General features: G+C 42.5%; 3 protein-coding genes across 4 annotated transcripts in view; 1 reads left to right on the top strand and 2 right to left on the bottom strand.

The window, feature by feature from the left end:
• Nucleotides 1–763: 763 nt before the first annotated feature.
• Nucleotides 764–7,065, top strand: smad9 (SMAD family member 9). Its single transcript, XM_006800113.3, has 8 exons — nucleotides 764–858; nucleotides 2,624–3,173; nucleotides 3,528–3,743; nucleotides 3,909–4,169; nucleotides 4,268–4,378; nucleotides 4,958–5,179; nucleotides 5,832–6,088; nucleotides 6,462–7,065. The coding sequence occupies exons 2-8, from the start codon at nucleotides 2,978–2,980 to the stop codon at nucleotides 6,603–6,605; spliced, it is 1,407 nt and encodes a 468-aa protein (XP_006800176.2). The 5' UTR covers nucleotides 764–858; nucleotides 2,624–2,977; the 3' UTR covers nucleotides 6,606–7,065.
• A 3-nt stretch (nucleotides 7,066–7,068) lies between these two features.
• Nucleotides 7,069–10,270, bottom strand: rfxap (regulatory factor X-associated protein). The gene is made up of 3 exons (XM_006800114.2): nucleotides 9,589–10,270; nucleotides 9,359–9,469; nucleotides 7,069–7,892 (listed from the first exon to the last, which is right to left on the bottom strand). Exons 1-3 carry the CDS (start codon nucleotides 10,012–10,014, stop codon nucleotides 7,788–7,790), a joined length of 642 nt encoding a protein of 213 aa, XP_006800177.1. The 5' UTR covers nucleotides 10,015–10,270; the 3' UTR covers nucleotides 7,069–7,787.
• Nucleotides 10,271–10,910: 640 nt separating this feature from the next.
• The window catches only part of dclk1a (doublecortin-like kinase 1a), a 50,025-nt gene continuing 39,082 nt past the window's right edge, over nucleotides 10,911–21,853 (bottom strand). Inside the window, exons 7-17 of one of the 2 annotated variants that reach the window (XM_087847337.1) lie at nucleotides 19,580–19,661; nucleotides 18,764–18,936; nucleotides 18,009–18,128; nucleotides 16,428–16,574; nucleotides 15,521–15,654; nucleotides 15,267–15,344; nucleotides 14,994–15,090; nucleotides 14,790–14,870; nucleotides 14,587–14,700; nucleotides 14,385–14,458; nucleotides 13,074–13,277 (exon numbers count right to left, since the gene is read on the bottom strand). In XM_087847337.1, the coding sequence (XP_087703463.1) occupies nucleotides 13,220–13,277; nucleotides 14,385–14,458; nucleotides 14,587–14,700; nucleotides 14,790–14,870; nucleotides 14,994–15,090; nucleotides 15,267–15,344; nucleotides 15,521–15,654; nucleotides 16,428–16,574; nucleotides 18,009–18,128; nucleotides 18,764–18,936; nucleotides 19,580–19,661 (1,158 nt within the window). In that variant the 3' untranslated portion in view covers nucleotides 13,074–13,219. Of the gene's footprint in view, nucleotides 13,278–14,384; nucleotides 14,459–14,586; nucleotides 14,701–14,789; nucleotides 14,871–14,993; nucleotides 15,091–15,266; nucleotides 15,345–15,520; nucleotides 15,655–16,427; nucleotides 16,575–18,008; nucleotides 18,129–18,763; nucleotides 18,937–19,579; nucleotides 19,662–21,853 lie in introns of both variants that reach the window. The other variant, XM_035911667.2, reaches the window with a different exon arrangement.

Below are 21,853 nucleotides of genomic sequence, written 5' to 3' on the forward strand. Positions count from 1 at the left end.
GGGGGGAGGCGGAGGGATCTAGCATGCAGGCGCTGCGGTTCCAGCCAGGCTGACGCCGCCGAGGCTGTGTGGCGCTCGGCTGGGGCTGCTGGAGGAGTGGAGCCTCCAAGCTTCACAAACCTGCGTCAAAGCGACCGCAACGAACAACGCCGGAAATAACTAAGACTGAGCCTTCATAATAAACGCGGAAGTTCACACTATGTGCGATGTCCTCTACAAGATTAAAAAAGCAAACAAAACAAAACATTTTTTTATGTTTTGATTTATTTATTTTCATGTAGACTTACTTTACAACCTCCTTTCTAACACTTACCTGTAGAAATTACTGATAATAATTTCACTTAGAAGATGTTATTTTATTAAAGTTAATGATTTGTAATGCCAAGTGTTTGTTTTTTTCACTCACCTTTTCCACTTTCTTGGTGCTTACCGCACCATTTAATCATTAGTTATTAATTATGTCTGTCTCTCTTCCACAGCGGACAAAAGTAGTTCTGTACTTCACTTTTAAAAGTAGAATTTTCAAATGTTGATTGAAGATAGAGAAAAATGTATAAACATATAGGAACATTTTCTCTCATTTTTTTAATCTGGCTTTTGTCAAATGGAGCCTGTGGCTATATTCGTTTAGAAACTAGCATCTACAAATTGAGTTGGCGATGCTTTTATTTAGAAGTCACCAGCAGGGCGCAAAGTGTTATTGAGGCCAACTTGACCCTTCTACACACGCTCACAGACTCAATCACACACACATACAAACAGGCACACACCTTCGCAGCCAGTGTGCTGGCCTGACTTACTACAAACAGGAAAGCCTCGCACACTCACACGGCTGTCTGCACTGCACTTGTTACAGAGGTGAGAAATTAAACTAACTGGCTCGTTTTTCCTTTAAATATTTTAAATGCATATTTGGTTTTTTATGTCACGCGAATTTGAATTCCTGTTAAGAGAGAAATAGTATCAAAATTAAATGTTACCCTCTTGCACTGTCGGCAAACTTTAAGGGGGGTTTCATTTGTTCAGAGTTGTCATCTACATGCTGAGTTCAGTATAAAATTGCAAAGCTGAGCTGAATTAAGTATTCAAGATGTATTTAAAAATAATAACTGCAGTTTCCTTTGCTCCTACACGTGTTTGATTTGCTGGAGGTTTTTCTCTGTAGTAGCATGCCTTCATCACACAAGAATGAGCCGAGCGACTTCAATGTCATTGCTCCTAATCGCATATTTGCAGTGAAGGTGTGGAGGTTAGGTCCGAGCCTGGATTTTGTAGCTGCAGAATGACTCGCAGTTGAGTTGTAGTAAAAAGGAAGCTAGCGTGTTTACTTTTTCGGGAAGGGGTGTCCTGGTGATAAAGCATTAGGTAATTAGCCTATCTGAGCCTGCAGACTGAGTGACGCCAGGCTTCATAAAAGCAGCAGCAGCGGTGGACTGATGCCGCATTGAGCCCTGTGCGCTTTTTGCTGTCATTGTAAACCCCAGCTGTCTGTGTGTCTGTCTGAGGGAAACCGGCGCTGGCCATGAGCACACGAGGGCAAAAAAAAGTGAACATACAGATACACATAACTCATCACCTGTGTTTAGTTTGACAAAAAACAAAAAAAAACAAAACAGAAATTCGGAAGAAAGTCTAAAGTGGTTCTGCTTCTTTTACAGGAAAGGGGGGAAAGCTGAGCTTCCACTTCACTTTTATAAACTCTGTCTGCCAAAAGATTCATATTTTTTTCCCCTTTCGGCATCAGATGCGCACAAACATGTGGAAAAGCGTTCTGGCATGCAAGGATGATTTGCAAAGAGCTGATAGTACAAGATGTAAAACTATGCGTTTTACACAAAAGGTCGGGCATGATGCTACAGAAAGACTCACAAACAAGAGACTAATAAAATTACGTGTTTATTTTAATGAATATCTGGGAATTTCTTTGAGTAGAAAGATGCTGCCGAACCCACGAACCCTACCTAAATAATAGAACTTTAATCTGATACTTTATCTACACCTTATTCTTGGCATTCATATAATAATATATAATGTTCAGTAGATTTAGATGGACAGAGAGGCAAACAGAGGGAGAGAGCTCTCTGTCTGTCGCCCTCCCTCTCCCCCTCCTGCCCTGTGATGTGTTCTGGCCAGACAGTATGGCTCCTGGGCGTCAGTGGCATGATCATAGAAACAGAGGCCAGAAAGGACATTCCTCATTGTTGGTGAATCTAGAAATGAGCTTGGCCATCTTGGCCTGCGCTTTCTGCAGCAGTTTTGTGAAGTGTTTCATTTTCTCCATAGAGAATAATAACACTGCTGTTCAGCATGTGGGGAGATCACTTTCATGCGGGTGTGCTTTCTGTAACAGCGCCCTGCTGATACGGCCCTCCTTATCATGGAAATCCACCTTCGATGCCCACTTCATTAAATATGAGTAGTTTTTGGTTATGAGGTGTTTTCTCTGGCTGTTCTCATCACTCCGCACCAGCTTATCACCTTAGTTACTCTGTCTTAATTCTGCTTTTCCAATAAAACCTGAGGTCTCTTTTTTTTTTCTTCCTAACCTCCAAACTTTTTTTCTTTTCTTTTTTGTTTTTTGGCTGAATTATCTGTTAATACAATCTCTTGCTTCTCCTGCCAGATGATTGAAACTTGACCTGGATTTCTGGCTGTGTAAAGAATAACCTTCCCTGCTGGAGGCTTCGACTCCAGAGCTGCCGGATCCCAACACAGAGAGGGGATTTAGGGGGTTTGCGCTGCACTGGCAGGAGTCCAGCGCCTCTACTAGAGCTGCTCGGAAGTAACAGTGGAATACAAAAAAGAAAAAACGACGCTTGTTTACACAGACTCATCACGCCACGTCTTTCATCCTCACCTCTTCTGTTTCCTCTTCTGGCTGCTCATTATTTGCATCTTCACTCTTATCCACAAGGGAACTTTTATCCCTATAACAGGACCCATCAGCTCGTCTTGCCACCCATTTATCCACCTCATAATGAACTCCTCTACCTCCATTACATCCTTATTCTCCTTCACCAGCCCGGCAGTGAAGCGCCTGCTCGGCTGGAAACAAGGGGATGAGGAGGAGAAGTGGGCGGAAAAGGCTGTAGACTCTCTAGTGAAGAAACTGAAAAAGAAAAAGGGGGCAATGGAAGAGCTGGAGAGAGCGCTCAGCTGCCCCGGGCAGCCTAGTGAGTATCACAGTGTCCAATATAGAAGTTTAGTCTAGCGGTTCTAATTGTAGAGGTCAAAATAAACATGAAGATTATTTAGACAGGACGACGTTTAAGCCACATTAGTTGCAACATACACACATACATGCAATGTTGTAATCTGGTTCTTTTTTTCTTTTTTTTAACATGGTTAAAAATATCCAGAAGAATTTAAAAATGTAAATTAAATATACAATAAATAAAATGAGTTTCTCATAATGCTTTAGTATTTCAGTCAGTGGTACAAAAACATTTAATGTTAATGTGCATACAGCACATTTAATTTTGTAGAGTTCTGTTTTTAAAAAGAGCTATTTCATGTGAATCCTCCAGGTAAGTGTGTGACCATTCCTCGGTCGCTGGACGGGAGGTTGCAGGTGTCCCACAGGAAGGGTCTGCCCCATGTTATCTACTGCAGGGTGTGGCGCTGGCCTGACTTGCAGTCCCACCATGAGCTGAAAGCCCTCGAGTGCTGCGAGTTCGCCTTCGGCTCCAAGCAGAAGGACATCTGCGTGAACCCCTACCACTACAGACGGGTGGAGACGCCAGGTACTTTAAATTTGCTGTAAAAATATGTCCTTTATTGAATTTTAGCCATAGAGAAAAGGCGCCTGATCAAATAGTGTTCCCAAGCCAAAAGCACTTGCCGTAATATGATCTTTTAAAGCTCCATCTGGCTCTCACCCCCACCCTTTTTTGCCCCCCTCCCCCAAGTGCTGCCACCAGTCCTTGTTCCACGCCACAGCGAGTTCAACCCTCAACACAGTTTACTGGCAAAGTTTAGGAACGCCTCCCTTCACAACGAGCCGCTGATGCCCCAGAACGCCATCTACCCAGACTCCTTCCCTGCCCTTCCCTGCTCCTCCTTCTCCTCCTCCTCCCCTCCATCGTCCCTCGCCCAGTCTCCCAGCTCGCAGAGTTACCCCAACTCCCCCAACAGCTCTGCAGAACCTGGTAGTCCATATCACATCACAGGTAAGAATCACAGTATGCAAGCTAATACCCTCACTTTGAATCTTCACACAACAGTACATAATTTATTCTCTTCTGTCATTCAAAACACGGTTTTCCAGCTGAGACTCCACCACCTCCGTACAGCATGATGGAGACAAATCCCCAAGAGGACGTGAAACCAAGCAACTCCACAGAGACCCCTAAACTCACATTTTCTGCTCCGCACAGAGGTATCCTCTCACAACACAAAGATATACAGGTGTTAGGAACAGCAGACTCTATGTGGAAGATGGTGTTAGCCACTGTGACATCACCCACCTGTCCTGCTGTAAAACCTCAAGGTGCATGATTTGAAAGTGGATGTGATGACTGACTGAGAAAGTGAAGTTCAAATAGTATGGTAGCAACTTGTCAATCGCAATGCGCTGGTCTCCTTCTTGACTATAACGAGGAACCTCAATTACAAAATGACAACCGTGCTGTATTCCTCAAGACTTAAAACCAGTGATGGAGACCATGAACTCATCAGGAGAGTTTACTGAGCTCACAGTCTAAATAAGCCGAGGAATACCAGCCATCAGAAAGAATATAAGTTTAATACTTGGCTTTACTTTTCAGAGCTGGAAGCTGCATCCATCTTTTATATACAGTCTGTGTTAGAATACATAAAATCGATGCAAAACTTGCTTTAGTTTTATCAGGTTGGATTCATATGAATTTGCATTGGGTTTAAAATTTAAAATGGATATATAGGATAAAATGTTTTATCCCTAACACCCACCTCTCGAGCATTTGTTGTTCCTGTTCAGATTTAAGGCCCGTTTGCTACGAGGAACCCGAGTACTGGTGCTCCATAGCTTACTATGAGCTCAACAACCGGGTGGGGGAGACTTTCCATGCCTCATCACGCAGCGTCCTGGTGGACGGCTTCACAGACCCATCCAATAACAAGAACCGCTTCTGCCTCGGCCTACTTTCCAACGTCAACCGCAACTCAACCATTGAGCACACGCGCAGGCACATAGGCAAAGGTAGGCTGGATGGCTTTTGGGGGTGTGTTTTTTGTTTTGTTTTTGTTTTGCATTTGGTGAGAGCAAGAGCTTTTAAAGGAAGGTTGTTTAAAAAGTTAATCTGCTCACTATTAGTTTCATCACTGCCTTTGGTGTGCATGTGCTAGTCTTTGTAAAACATTGTCATGCTTTAAACTCAGCTTGTCATTTTGCAATAAATCCTTTGGGCCAAATAATGTTTGATTTTTTTTTTTTTCCCCTCATGCTCAGTGTTTACAAAGCCTGCCTTTGTTGGATCGACATCAACCATTTTAGTGGCTTCCAATAAACTGTGCAGTGTGAGGATGTGTGTAGTTCTAAATGACAGAGATGGGACAGAGGCTTGAGGATAGTTGGTCCCCAGTTCACAAACAGTACCAACACCACTCAGCGTTTCCTTGTTTGCGGACATAAAAGCCTCTGTGGTTTTTCTTCCAAGGGAATATGAGAAAAATCCATCAATATCAGTTAATTTTCAGTGAAGTAATGAAATATTGTGGTTAGCTCATTAATTATGTCTTTCTTGTAGCTTTTTTTTAATACTCTTTAGATTTGCTATGCTAAATTGTAAATATTGCATTTGCACCACATTTAAAGCACCAAAAATTTCTTAATCATCTCCCTTTAATTCCAGGTTTGCACCTGTACTACGTGGGCGGCGAAGTGTATGCAGAGTGTCTGAGTGACAGCAGCATCTTTGTCCAGAGTCGCAACTGTAATTTCCAGCACGGCTTCCACACCACCACCGTGTGCAAGATTCCCAGCGGCTGCAGCCTCAAGATCTTTAACAACCAGCTGTTTGCTCAGCTTCTCGCCCAGTCCGTTAACCACGGCTTCGAGGTCGTCTATGAGCTCACCAAGATGTGCACCATCCGCATGAGCTTCGTAAAGGTACTGACTGAGCTTTCTTATGATAGAGGATGCTGATTATTTTATAGCAATTTTTGTGCCCATTATGGTAATTCTCAGTTTTGTTTGCTTAGATGTATAGAAACGGAGGTCGGTACAGGTTGGAAACCGTGAAATTCACTTCTGTAGTGCATATGAATGCTTTTATTCATGCGCGGTCAAAATCAAATGAGAAGGGTTGGATATACACTCAGTTTCTCAGGGTAACTTAAAATTCCCATGCTTAGTGCTGCCAGTCATGTCAGATCCTCCCATACACAAGGTGGGATTACTTGTTTTCTTTGCATTAAATATTTTATAGTTAACTGAAGAGCCAATATTACCAGCTGACCAGTTGTTGCATCTTTTCCTTTAGGGCTGGGGAGCTGAATACCACCGTCAAGATGTGACCAGCACCCCCTGCTGGATTGAAGTGCATCTGCATGGGCCGCTGCAGTGGCTGGATAAAGTCCTTACACAGATGGGTTCCCCACACAACCCAATTTCTTCAGTGTCGTAACATGAACACAGACACACACCTTTTGTGTGTGTGTGCGCACGCTCTCATTCCTGACAGGTAGTCACAGATTCTGTACATTTTTCTGTCCTACATTTGACATCTCATGCAAAGTTACAAAGATGCGTTACTTTTGTCACACGGCTAAAGCAGACGTGAAGATGAATTTTATTTAGCTGAATTTACACTAAGCGTTCCGAATTTCAGTATAACGCAGTTAGCCTCCTCTGTTTCCTCTGGAATGCTTTAACTGCACAGGAAAAGTGGGATATATTTGTAGGTACTTAAACTGTTATACGTCCAAAGTGTTATTGGCGTGGTATGTACTGTATTTGTGTCAACCAATGTTTGACTTCATGTTCTGGTTGCTTTTTACTTGTTACAGTTTTTCTGTGATTCCATTTTTCCAAGGTTTGAATTTCTGGTGTTTTTTTTTTTTTTTTTCTCATTAAAAACAAAACAAAACTCATATTGCATCTTTTTTAATTGTTATATACTCATCAGGGACAAACACTACAACTTAAACACAGAGGGATCATGCAGTAACAGAGTTTCATTTGTAAAGTATATCCCTCCTCCTTCTCTTCTGTATTCAGTTATCACTGAAGGTTTGTGCAACAGTTCAGGGAGAATAGACAAAGTCTTGTCAAAACCAAGTCGTCAACCTGCAGGAAACCACATGCACCACACAAATGATTGTCACAACAGTAGCATTTCAAGTTAAATCTCACACACACACTAAGGATTTATAACTCAATTTTATTTTATTAATACTGCACCAAATCACAACATTTCCTATAAGGTGCAGTTCTTCCAGAGAAAACAGTCTGAACTGGAGTTTCAACAACTAAACTAAACAAAACAGGACACAATGTTTTTAAAATGAGCAAAAAGTGAAAACAAATATTGGCTTAAATTTAGGACAAAATGTACCAAAAACAGCACCAGTCGTGGTTTAACTACAGGGTCAGTATGTGATTTGAAGAAATCTTCACTCTCTGGGAGTTGAATCAGTTTAGTCTTCCATTCTCAGCACAACTTCAAAATGTCCTTTTATTCTCTCTCTGCATGACGGAAGAAATCCATGCTTTCAGTGTACGCTTACGATTCATTTACACATCAGATGCCAGTGTATTTCTTTAGTGCGCTTTATGCATCACAAAAACTAACGCCCGCCACCCACCGTCAGCAGCTCTGGAACTGCTGCTGTGACTGGCTACGGCTCTGTGTAGCTAGAAGCTGCTGCTGTTGCTGCAGGAAGCTGATCACCTCTGGACTCCTGAGAAGTGACTGGAAGACAAATACATTGGAAAACATAAGATATTTCACTACAAAGCTGCAGTACAAGACAATCAACATTACTCTGCTTTCACTAATAAAATATGTGTCACAACTGTTCTATGAACCGGATGCTTTAATGGTACCACTAGGTGTTTTCCCATGATTCCCGGGACTCTTCGAGTTCTATGAACTTGAACATTGTTGGCTTTTAAAATATTACAGTATTTGGGTTTGTGTGTATGCCTGTTTTTTATGTAAGTTTTCTTTTTTGTTTTTTTAGTCCAGCTGAAAGAAACTTTCCTAATTCTGGGATCATTGGAAGAAAATACATCAGTGTAACCCAAAAACAAAAAACTGTAAAGTAAAAAACAAAACAAAAAAAAGGAGATATTAAAGGGGCTCCTTTGAGAAAACAAAAGATGTGAAACTAAGAATAAGGACACTTACACTCACTGGCCAAATCATTAGGTGGCCCTGTTCAACTGCATTAAAAAGCAAACGGCAGCTCAACTTGAGCATTAAGGCAGACATGGTGAAAACCTTCTGAAATTCAGGATAAGCATCAGAGTAGTTGTTGGTGCCAGTCTGGCTGCTCCATTTCAGAATCTGTTGCTCTACTGGGATTTTCCCACACAACCACCTCCAAGGTTTACAGTGAATGGTCCAAAAACAGACAAAATACCCCGTGAGCAACAGTTCTCTGGGTGAAGATGCCTTGTTGATGCCAGAAGTCAGAGTATAATGGCTGGACTGTGTTGAGCTGAAATAAACAACCATTTGCTAAAAACCAAACTATTCTGAAAACACAACATGTCAAACCTTGAAGCAGCTGGGCAACAGCAACAGAAGACCACACCAAATGCTGCTGCTGTTAGCTAAGAAAAGGAAACTAAGACTACAGTCAGTATGGCTCATCAAAATTGGACATTCGGGTAGTAGGTTCAGAATCTAGGTAAACAACATGAAAGCATAGATTCATCAAATTTTCTATCAATGTTTCAGGCTGTTGGCGATGCTATACTGATGAGGACAATATATTCTTGTCACACTTTGTTTCCCTCAGTACCAAATGAACATTGTTTAAATGCCACAGCATACCTGAGTATTGCTGCTGACTACGTCCATTCCTGTATAACCACAGTGTACCTATCTTCTCATCACTGCTTTCAGCAGGACAAAACACTATGTCACAAAGCTCAAATTATTTCAAACTGGTTTCCCAAACATGAAAGTGAGTTCCCTGGACTCAAATGACCTCCACGGTCACTAGATCTCAATCCAGTAGACACCTTAGGGATGTGGTGGCACAGGAGAGTCATATCGTGGATGTGCAGCCAATAAATCTGCAGCAAATATGCGATTACATGCAAATATATCACATTTCATGTCCATTTAACCCTTGAAGCCGGATGCCACAGAATAATATGCTTGTCATTTGTCTGCATGTCCATCATGGAACAATCAACCAGTCTTACCAGTCTTTTCTGGTTGAGGACCTGCTCTATCAGAGAAGGTCTGGCTGGACGGTCCCCCATGGCACCTAGACGCTGTTTGTTCACAGACACAGGACGTTCTTCAGAGTTTTCCTACAGACAGAAAAACGCAATTAAATGTGCAGGTTTTGTTTGTGGCTTGGCTCTAAAGTGTGGAAATCAGACCTCCACATCATGGTAAATGCTTCTAGCACTGAGAGTATTTAACTTACATCAAGTTTCCCACTGGACATGGCCTTATCATTCTTCTTCTTCTTGTACTTGTCTTTGTACATTTTGTTGCGGTGTTTTTTGCACATCCATGGCTTTCTCTGCTTGGCCACCTGCGTTGTTGTCTCCGTGCACCCCTCGTAGGTACACTGTTTGGGGGCGTTGTCGCCCTCGGAGGTCTCTTCGTCGTTGAGCTCCTCCGGGCTAGCTGCGCCGTCTCTGGGATCTGAGGCGTCCAGAACGTCGCTCTCTTCGTCCGGATCGTCCATGTCGTAGGAGGCGTTGTTCTCCGGTTCGTGCGGCGTTATCACATTTCTACTGTCCACAACTCCGCTTTTATTTACATAGTACCTATGTCCGTCTTTAGTAAGCAGAAGAGTGGAGTCTTTGTCCTTACTTGACGATACAGAAGCGTCTTCTTCGCTCATGATAGCGGCAAACAAACAAACGACGCTACAGCGACCTAGCTAGTAGCCCCACGTTGGTTAGCTAACACAGCTACTCGCTTACATTTACTGCTCCATTTTTCCAGTATTAGACGTTAAATTAATTTCTAAATAAAAGGTCATAAATATTCCAGTATTTCAGAAGCAAATGTCATAGTTTTTACTTCGATTGGTTTAGCCTGTCACCGGTCAGGAAACATGAAAATCTTCTTCTTCTTCTCTGCTTTGGTTTCATGTGTTAAAGCGACACCTAGTGGTCAAAATAACACATGCACGCCAGTTACGGGCAACTACGACCAACTTGTGAGATGTTTACTATAACACTGTTGCCTGCTGAAAGGGCAATGCCCCTACAATCCTACTTATAGATTTACCCTTTCCTAATCATAGTGGATGCTTATGTTCACAATATTCCTGTCACATGGACACATTCGAGTTCTACTATGTGTAAAAATAGACTAAAATAGACACCTTTCTTAAAAAAGTCTTGATGGAAGAGGGGTATGCTGGGAAGCATATTACTTGGATGTTCTGGCCTTGCTCCCGCAGTCAGTATGAATTTAAATTCATACTTTCAATACATTCATCTTTAATTTACAGTTTATGTTCGCAGAAGGTTTTCAAATAACCTCTCTGCACATTTTCTACTCAAATCCAGACAGGATCCATAACAGAGCCAAGTACCACCAATCATTCAAAAGTTAATAATAAGCAGAGGGCCTGTGTGGAATAAGTGTAATTATTTCATAGAAAACAAAACTGACGTCTGTATGGATAAAAAGTTAAGCCAAGGACTGAATTGTGTATTTGGTGCAGACCAGTAATGAAACAAAAGTCCTATAAACAGGAGCTAAACACAAAACAAAAGACTCAAACAGTTTGATTTTAAACATATTTTATTATTACTATAGTCATAGACCATTGTTGAACAGAGGTACAGGTATTGGTATTGCAATGGACTGTAATACAGTGGGTCAGCTGTGAGAGCACTTTGGTAAACCACGTGTCCGTGCGCTGGAGAGCACAAGTTCATACTGATCTGGTCAATATGGCAGCACATTACCGCATATGTGCAATGATGAGAATAAATACAGAGAGTCTGACTGGTGTGACGACTGCAAGGAGATCATCTGCAAAAAACAAACAAACAAAAAAAACCTAACACTTCTCTGTATTTCTCTCACTCATCTGTCTTCTCATCTCTTATCTCACATCAGTTTAAGGGAAACCATATTACTGGCTGCTTTTCTGAAGAAAAGAAGTGACATCATTCCCAGTAGGAGGCAAAGTTGATGATCTCTTCTTCATATCCACTACAGATCCATCCAACCCACCCATGCTTAATGCTTCACGTCAACCTGATGATCTCCTCTAGTTTATTATTTTTTTCTTCGCTGACTGACTGATACGCATGTATGACTGATTTTGTTGTATTTTTTTGTATTATTATTGTACAATTCTCATAGACTGACTACTAGTAAAGAAATATACTGTATTGTGAACTATCAAAATAAATAAAATTGTTATTTACACAACATATAAACAATACTTCATCACTAAACTGTTTCTTTTATAAGAATAGGCTACTGTATGTCTGTCATGCTTTCATCTGAAGAAATGAAGCCATGAATGAGGTTGTACAGAGCTGAAATAAATTCTCCTCCACCCTTTTTCGCTGTACTGCTGGTTCTCTGGCATCCATACTGTCATTCTCTCGATCATGTCTCACTGCACCTAGACTGCAGTGCAAATGTGCAAATAGGCACCTCTTGTGAACTGTTAACTGTGTGCCTTCTCCATCTGAAAACGTGTCTGATTAACCATATACTTGAGCTGCACCAACCATAGCTTGAACATGTAGATGAAACATGTGTCTAGTGTTCATAAAATATAAAAAGAATTAGTGTGATGATCACTGTGAAAATGTGTGGCTTGAGGACAAATGGGTTCAGATGTCGAGTTTGCTACACAAGCACCAGGATGCTGCTGAGTTTTGTGTATCAAGATGTCGTGAACTGAGCAGGTAACAAAACCAGAAGGAGCAGTCAAATGCACCATTGTCGTCTTAGAATAGCAGTCTGTGTAAAATGTAAACTGTATGACTGCGATTCAACGTTATGGGGAAGGCAGCGCCGATGCTGTGTTGAGCACAGCGTTACAGCACAATTTCATCTTTTTTTTTTTCCATCAAAGCCATTTTTAAAACACATTTTGCAACTGAAAAAAACCATAAAATCCTTCCCCAACGTGTTTTAGCTCGCTTTCCAACGTTGTGTTCTCATCACGTCTGCTGTCACCTACTTAAATGTTTCTGCACTCTACTTCTAAGAACTTTGCCATTATTTTAAATCCACCAAGCTCTAAGGAGAAGTCAATAAAAACATTGTTTTTTTTCTATGAAAAAGAGAAATACATATCAAAAAATGCTGTGAATTAAAGTATGAATAAATAAGGTTCAATAAAACATGAACATTGGTCCATATTCTCATATTGCCTTGTAGAGCTGTTCCGCCTTGAGGACGTTTCCATGTCGAGCCCGGATCATCACTGAAGGGTAAAGCCCTTTCTTGCTCCTTGAGCTCTACAACATGTGCTCAGATGAGAAAATGTTAAAAAGAAATCAACAAAAGTCTTTCACCTCACTCTGGCTTTTCCCTCTTCCTCTCGATCCCTGTTTCTTGTTGCCTCTTGAATCTTTCTCCCAACCTCTCTAACGTCTTCTTATCCACCCCTTGGTCCATCTTTCCTCCAGGTTTGGAAAGTTGGATTCAGGGAAGTGTGAAGTTCTCTGTTGATATTTTTATTTCTTTTTTTCAGAGATACTGGGAGAAAGGGGTTGACACCTCTTCCTCCTCCTCCTCCACATGCAGAGGGAGGAGCTGGATGAGGATTTTCCCTCGCCGCCTCCTCCTTTGCACACCTTCCTCCTCTTCCTCCCCCTACTCCCCTTCGCCTGCTCTCTAGAAGGGCGAGCTGGGGGAGCAGGCGGTGCTGGCTGAGCTGATGGAGATGTCATCAGAGTCGGATGGGAGTCTGGGGTCTGGGGAGGGGTCAGAGCAAGTGTCAGGGGTCAGAGAGGGAGGGGCCGTGGGGAGGCCAGGGAGGCAACTGGGGGGCTCCGCCCGTAGTGTTTTTGTTGTTGTTGTTACTGAATTCACAGTTGGCATCATCTGCAGCAGCAGGGGCTTCACATCCGGGTGGCATCCTCGTCCGAGAACCTGCCTCTCCTTATCAAGAGGGGTGGCCTGAAAAAGAGAGAAAAAGGAGGAAAAGATGAAGATCAGATCTGTTTGCTGCACAGTGGATTATCCAGGAAGGAGGACCAGAAGAACTTTGCACATGTTCATTAAGCTACTAATGAATATTTAATTGGTAAGTAACAAGGAAGTGAAAAACCATGGACACTGACAATTGTTTCTTCTTTTCTGAAATGTTATGTTTAGCTGTGCATCTGAGGAACAGTCTATCTAAAAGTCCACTAATTTTCCACAATAAATCTCTCGGATAAAGGCAGGTTCAACATTCTTGTTTAATTTTTCAGGCACAGTAAATGTTATAAAGAGGAGATTCTGGATATCACTTTTTAATCACAACACAAATCAGAAACATCTGCACGTTCAGGTCCATCATGTTCAGGATTTCTAATCAGTCAAACTAAACTCGTGCTGGAAAACTGGGAATCTCAACCCAAATAATTCATAAATTAAGTCACTGTTAATTTTTTCCAGCCTATTTTTAATTCCTCTAGTCAGTGTCCATGTTACTTTACGTTCTGTGACCTTTATAACAATGGACTTTGTGGTCCTCCATAAATCAGGGGACAGTCACACAAGAGGAGTCAGGTAACAAGCCCAGGTGTTTGAGGAGGTAACCAGGTGAGGGAGCATCACATCAGACAAAAACATCACAGCAAATCACTCAGACAAGCAACACCGCAGGGTTATTTTCTTTGGAAAGGGTTCATTCACAAATGAACTGTGCAAACGAGATGTGCAGGAGAATCATCAGCAAGGGTGATTCTAATTGGGCACGTCATTACTCACACACACTAAAGAAAAGCAGGGGACACCGATAAAAAGGTGACACAACACAGAGGACAAGGCTTTAACCGGTGACGCACAATAACGATGCAGGAATGAAATCTGTGTTTACAGCGAGGGATGAAAGGAGAGAAGCAAAAAGCCGAGCACAGAAAGTACAACATGAGGCTGTCAAAGCAGCACAGCAGCAGCCAGTCAGCGGGGCAGCACGCAAAGGAGGGGGAGACATCAATTTTAGAGACACTGTTTTGGTCTGTTTTGATTTCTCGCTGATTTGTGACCCAGTCGTGTCTCTATGGAAACCTGGCGTACCTTATCCAGTACATGGCCGGGTGCTGGTAGAAATCCAACGACCCAGATCTCTGCATAGAAAAGCTGTCATCCAACTGAACAACAAAAGAGAAATCGGCACAATCAATCTAAACGCCACGTGAAAAACTTGCTGATTTCTCTACAAACTGATGCAACTCAGTGTAACAGCTACATCTTTCGATGGTTGCTAATGGTTACTTACAGAAATGACTGACACTCCTGCAGTGGTGTCAGTGCCTTTTGGGCTGGTGTTGAAGTGCTTCTTTATCTTTCCTGCTACCGACAGCTGGTGTTCATTCTCGCACAGACCCTCGTCCTGGATTAGACAAATGAGGAGAAAGGAAGTAAATTCACTGTTTTGGTGAAAACAAAGCAAATGAACAGATTTACTGACACTGTACTTACAGTGACCCAGGGGTGCTCCAGCACCTGGAGGGCAGTGTATCTCTTATCAACCTCCACCTCCAGCATGGATCGAATCAGCTCCTACATCCCCCAAAAAAGCAAAAAGTGGTTAGTTTTTTACTCTGGATTTTCTATAACATGTGGATCCATCCACACCAATCAGACATACATATATTATGTACATTATTATATACAGATATTTACCATAGCGGTCTCTGACACATTGTCCCAGTAGGGCAGAGGAAATTCTAGCTGTCCCATTAGTATCTGATCAAAAAGCACTTCTTGATCGTCACTGCTCCTGCATAAAAAAAAGAAGTTCACATGAATGGGTGTATCAGCCAAATATTAATTAGCGAGTCAACGAATAAAGGTGCAATACTACTACTGACCAGTAGAGGGTCCTGCATAACACACTTTCAAGAAAGGCGCTAAAGCAGAGGGAGAAATGTAGGGTAGGGCTTGCTGTTAACTTACCCCCGAAAGGGTGGGAAACCACACAGGAGGATATAGGTGATGACTCCAGCTGCCCAGATGTCAACCTTAAGACCATACCTGAAAAAAAAAAAACAGAGAGGTTAAATCAAAGCAAACATAGAGAAAACATGCAGAGCATGACCTTTAAGGCAAATATCTACTACTGTAAATGCATTAAGACACGACATATATGTTGGCCGTCATAGTGATCATACTTCTTAAAGGTGCCTGCTAAATGCAGCTGCAGCTCTCACCCTGTTTCTGCAATAATTTCAGGTGCTACATATGTTGGGGTCCCGCAGACAGTGTAGAGGGGTCCGTCCACCACGGTCGCCAAACCAAAGTCTCCCAGTTTGAGGCTCTTGCTGCCATCTGCATGTTCGTACACCTAAACACACAGGAATGCAAACATGCAAAAATGTTTTTAAAAAAAGAAGCAGGATCATAATGTACAGCATTATTATGAGGGCAACAAACAACAAACAAACTTAAAACACATTATGTGATGGGGGTTGCTATTAATAATTTCACCACTCAGTGTGTTGTTTAACAGCTCACAGCTGTAGCTACTCTATCTGCCCTACGCCTACAGACACAGACGAAGCGAGCGACCAGCTTTTTAACGCAGCAAAGCATTTATGTGGCCAAAAATAAAACTAATGTTAGTGTTGCTGGGTGTCTGCTACATGGATGGGGGTAATCTGCATGTAATCTGCACCTTGAAAAAGTTACATGAATAGAAGGCCACTGATTATTTTTAACCATTCAAGGCTTTCTTATTTTGTTGGAGAGAAAAAGCAAAACAGGAAATCGTCTGACTAGGTTTAAATGTGGCCACTAAAAAGCTGAATTCTGAAGTCTGACTCCTGCCCAGACAATCTCTAGTAGGGGGGCAAAGAGCGGTATTTGAAGTTAAGCAAGGACAATGGGGAGTTTGACAGAAGGGAGAAGGAGGGAAGGAAAGAACAAACGAGGGAGGCTGGAGAAGGAGCGTGCAGAAGGTGTGAGGGCAGCAGGGATGAGTCATCTCTCTGCTCTGGGAGGGCCCCGTAGTGAGTGATATTACTTCACTGGTCATTCAGAAAGGCGGCAGGAAAGGAGAGGAGGTGCACCAGTGCCGCACCAAGTTACATGTATGCAATCTGCGTGATGTCCACTCACCAGCAGGTTTTCTGGTTTGATGTCTCTGTGGACAATGTTGAGGCTGTGGAGGTATTTGATGGCGCTGGCCAGATTGTGGAGCATGCCGCTGGCGTCTCTCTCTGTGTATCTATTGGCAGAGGTGATGGCATCGAACAGATCTCCCCCCTGTGGACAAGACATGATGGACGGGTCAGTATTAGGAGATGTCACAAGAGTTTGGTTGGTGTTTTTTGCACCAGCAGAACAGATTCACTTGTAAATTTTCACAGCTGCTTGTCTTTTTTTTCTGAAAAGAGGCTAAAAACTTTTAACCACAAGACTTTTTGTCTGCTCAGCAGCAGCAAGGAGGTGGGGGTAAATCCTAAGTCTTCACCTTGCTTGAAAGACGACCCCCCCCCCCCCCCCCCCCCCCCGCGTTAATATTTCTTTTCATTTTTGTCATTTTTTAGGCTTTTCTCAGTCTCTTTTCTCTGATTTTTCATCCTGTCCGAATCTCCCTCTCATCCCCTCTGCGTTTCTCTCATTGAGTGGACTAAGTGGAACAGAGGCTTAAAATAGTGCTGAATCTCCCTCTATCCTCGAACAGCACAGCACACTGTAAGGCTTCGACCTGCTCGTTGGCAGCTGTTTCAATATGAGAGTTGTCAAATGCCAGCTCAGGCTTTAGCTAATACATTTCACTTATTTTTCTCTGCCTCCACTATTGGAGGCCCAAAAGTACACGAACATGAATATACTGCTGTAAATTTGGGGGCATTCTGCAAAGTTTTGGGACGTGGCTGCTGAGGTTAGTCAATGAGAAATTAAGCCAAAAGATGGGATTTACATCAGTCCTTTGTAAATCCTCTCCTCACTGTTTTTTATGGGTATCATTTCCGCTTGTAAAAACAGGAATGAGCCTTCCCTGGAATTGCAACACAATTTTGTCTGATCACATTATTGCCTCTTAGGCTTTTCCGCAGTTTAAACTAAAGGACTTGAACTGAGCAGGACCAGGCAAAAGAATGCTCATTTTCTCTCTCTTTCGTTCTCTGCGCCTATCCTTTGCCTCTACTTTCAATTCATCTGTCTCTCTCTTTCTCTCGGCCCCTGTCATTTTAGCAGTGACTCTTTTCACCCCATTCATCCACAGCCTCCTCTTGATCCTCCTACTTTGGACATGCTCACAAGTACACACACTTCTTCCACAGATTGCCTCTCATCTATATTCTGTAGTACTCCACATCACAGCACGAACAGATGGATCACATTCCTGGCTCCTGAATTATGCACAAACATTTCTTGACTCAGAGAGCGAGAGAGAATGAAGAACGCGAGCACACGAGCACTCGGGGCCACTGGCGGATTCACTCTAGTCCCGAATTGTGTGACTGGTTGGAAAAATTCATCATTTGCTTCACAGGCTGAATGCCGCTCCTCTGTCTCTGTCACTATTACTGCCTCTAAGTCGTAGATTTGAGATAATGATGATCACCCTTGTATTGTAAGAGAATACACCCATCCGTTATCTCAGCTTGGCAAAATGTCCCTGCACGTTCCTAACTGGAGCAGATGGTGCACAAACTCATAAAGTAACAGTGTACAAACATGGCCACACACCTTGACCAACTCCATGACCAGGTAGAGCTCGTTGTAAGTGTCAAACTCCTCGATGAGTAAGACGATATTTGGATGTTTGACCCGGCGAAGTATGGCCACCTCGTTCTGGATCATGTGCTCCTGGTAAAAAGAAGTTCAGGTGTTCAGCCAAGTGGAAGAAATTCAGTAAAGGAACCAAGAGTAGCCTGACATTTAGAAGATTTTCATTTTATGTATGTCACACCTTTGTTGGTGCCTCTCTACAGCAACTCAGTAGCACCCTGGAGTACATTTCTACATCCTTCCCATAAAGGTTGCACATTAACCCGAAGATATCAGCGGGTCTTTAAGCGAAACAGGGATATTACTCTAAAAATGCAAAATATTATTTTATGGGTGAAATAAAAAAGAGCTATCAAAACTGAATTTCAATTCAATTCAGTTTTTTCAAATGATGTCAAATCACAACAATAGTTAAAGGCCCTTTTAACTGCAAGGTAAAGACTCCACAACAGTCCAAAAACAATAGAGAAAACGCCAACAATCACATGACCTCCTTTGAGCAAACGTGTTGGTGACAGTGGGAAGGAAAAACTCCCTTTTAACAGGAAGAAAGCTCCAGGCTCAAGAAGGGGCGGCCATCTGCCTCGCCCGGATGGGGTGAAGGGAGGAAGAATTTATCCTCTGAAGTTAGGATTATGTGGAGCTTTAGTTTTCTTGACTTGTCAGTACAATTTTTGCCTTTTTTGGGTCGTATTCGGTGGATGTTTGTTTACCTTGCCTCTGCATTTGCCCTTGTTGATGATCTTCAGAGCGTACTCTCGTCCTGTGGAGTGCTCCGTGCATTCCCGGACTACTGCGAAATTCCCATCTCCTAACATTCGCCCCACCTTGTAACGGTCTGATATGTAGGACGGCACAGCTGGAACCTCATTGACTAGAACTTCAGCTGTGGGGAAGAAGCACTGGTTTTTAGAGGGAACATAAACTGGTTCACACAGTTTAGCACCCTAGAATATACAAAGATATATGCTGAGGAAGCTATGATGTCTGATTATCAACTGTTGTCTAACCAGTCTCTTCAAGACATAAAGGTAGATTTAAAAACCTTCACAATTAAACAAACTGTAATATGATTGCAGACTTGAAATGTACAAACAAGCAAATAGCAGAAACCTTTTAAATCTAAAAGATTCATATTTTTACAGCCAGTGAGGTCTGCAATTACATCACACAGAAGACTTTTTTGTTTATAAATCAAGATGCAAATATGATTTGTCGATGCTCAGCTAAGTGTTAATGAGTCTCATGAATCTGTTTAAAAGATCTATAAGTCGGGGGGGAGGTCCTCTGGATACTTTAAAAAAAAAAAAAATAAAATCAAAGATGAAAATGTCACATATGAGACCAAAAATCCTCCAGCCTTTCAAAGCAGTGTCACAGTGAGGTGAGTAAGACAGCACAAGAGCGGAAAGTTGCCGAAAGCATCGTGTACTAATCATGCTATGCAGGCAAGGGACGCGTCAAAGGTCACGCGCATGATTCAGACATGCATGATATTTGCAAGCACAAAGCAAGCTTTTCTTCCTCACCTTCAGGAACGAGTCCATCACCGTCTTCCACTGGGCTCGAACCTTTAGTGGAAGACAGAGAGGTGGAAGAACCCTGGGACCCCTGCAGAGAAAGGAACAGGGTAGAGAGCAGGACAGAAAGGGCTTTATTACTAATCTGCGGCATTACCCAAAATAGTTTGCAATCCATAATCACGATAAAAAAAACCCAGACAAACACAATCACAGTCCCTTCTGCTACAGTCCTAGCCAAAACAAATATGTATGTTCAAAAATAGACAAAGGAACACTGTGTAACCCGCCTTATCCTCACAACAGCCCTACTGCTGTGGCTGTGTTTGCGCATCTTTCTGATGTAATGCCCTGTGCTGTGACTATACTGTGCTCATGAAAAAAAAATCTGAAAACGAGTCCGAACAGACTTACTTGATCTGCATATAAGCCAGCAACCCCCCTATGTGTGTCTATATCATAGAGATGATTGCATCCAAATAAGCTCCTTTCCATTCACCTCACAACTGGAAGTAATTCTTCCCTGTTTTCTCACTCCTTACGATTACCTTTAATAAATCATAAAAACATGGGCTCCGGTGACACTAAATAAAGGCAGATGCCTTTCATCTGGATAGTAAGTGGGGGGTCATTAACGTGAAAGAGAGAGGATGAGAAGAGGCGTCTGCATCTATCTATCTAAAGACAAAAACTCATTATGCCCTCCACCTTGTAACCTTCTGTCTGGTTGTCATGGAAGCAACAAGGATGGAGAGTATCTAGTCGGGACTGTAAATGAGAATCTACCCCTCTTGGATTTCTGTGTCTGTTCCACTCCTGTGCACCTTTCTCTTCTCCTCACTGCCAAACTCTGTTGTTTTGCTTCAGTCTTTTACTGCACTAGAAGACTTTCATCCTGTTTCGTTTGGAAGGTGGCGTTTTTCACGTGTTCTGTGGATTTTACTACCTTCCTTACTCTTTACTAATCTCTCCTCTGCTCAAATCCGTTCTTGTGGCTTACAGTCAGTCTTCGGGGTTGGGGCGTTTCCAGTGCTTGAATAAATCCACTAGCTGCAGCTGGAAGACGCAGGCTGTCCAGTGATGGCAACACGCACCATTGCAGTTCCTCTAAAATATAAGTGTAGCAACGTTGCCACTGTGCATTATTAACAAGTGCAGTTTGCTCAGTAAATGGTCTGTGTCTGTGAGCGTCATGCATGACTCAACTACATAATTATGGACGACCTCTCCAGGACATGACACATTTTTCCCATTACATGTGTAGCCAGATGTATTTTGATGCTTTCCGTTGTATAACAATCGCTCATCAACAATCCCTTTCACCGTAATAGACTGCTGCCTGCTAAGCTTCACATTTGCTCTTTCAAGTCACTGAGCTGGATCTGCTGTCTGTGATTTTGTTTGATAATTAATATTGGACTTGGACCCTATTGTTCAAACACAGTGACTTCTGGCTCCAAAAATTGACAACATGACGATATCCTTAAAATCAAAACTGAGTCTTAAAGATACAGTGGGGCAAAAAAGTATTTAGTCAGCCACCGATTGTGCAAGTTCCCCCACTTAAAATGATGACAGAGGTCAGTAATTTGCACCAGAGGTACACTTCAACTGTGAGAGACAGAATGTGAAAAAAAAATCCATGAATTCACATGGTAGGATTTGTAAAGAATTTATTCGTAAATCAGGGTGGAAAATAAGTATTTGGTCAATAACAAAAATACAACTCAATACTTTGTAACATAACCTTTGTTGGCAATAACAGAGGTCAAACGTTTACTATAGGTCTTTACCAGGTTTGCACACACAGTAGCTGGTATTTTGGCCCATTCCTCCATGCAGATCTTCTCAAGAGCAGTGATGTTTTGGGGCTGTCGCCGAGCAACACGGACTTTCAACTCCCGCCACAGATTTTCTATGGGGTTGAGGTCTGGAGACTGGCTAGGCCACTCCAGGACTTTCAAATGCTTCTTACGGAGCCACTCCTTTGTTGCCCGGGCGGTGTGTTTTGGATCATTGTCATGTTGGAAGACCCAGCCTCGTTTCATCTTCAAAGTTCTCACTGATGGAAGGAGGTTTTGGCTCAAAATCTCACGATACTTGGCCCCATTCATTCTGTCCTTAACACGGATCAGTCGTCCTGCCCCCTTGGCAGAAAAACAGCCCCATAGCATGATGTTTCCACCCCCATGCTTCACAGTAGGTATGGTGTTCTTGGGATGCAACTCAGTATTCTTCTTCCTCCAAACACGACGAGTTGAGTTTATACCAAAAAGTTCTACT

The sequence above is a fragment of the Neolamprologus brichardi genome, chromosome 10, assembly GCF_056152115.1.
Source record: "Neolamprologus brichardi isolate AB-2024 chromosome 10, ASM5615211v1, whole genome shotgun sequence".
In the NCBI taxonomy this organism is placed as follows: domain Eukaryota; kingdom Metazoa; phylum Chordata; class Actinopteri; order Cichliformes; family Cichlidae; genus Neolamprologus; species Neolamprologus brichardi.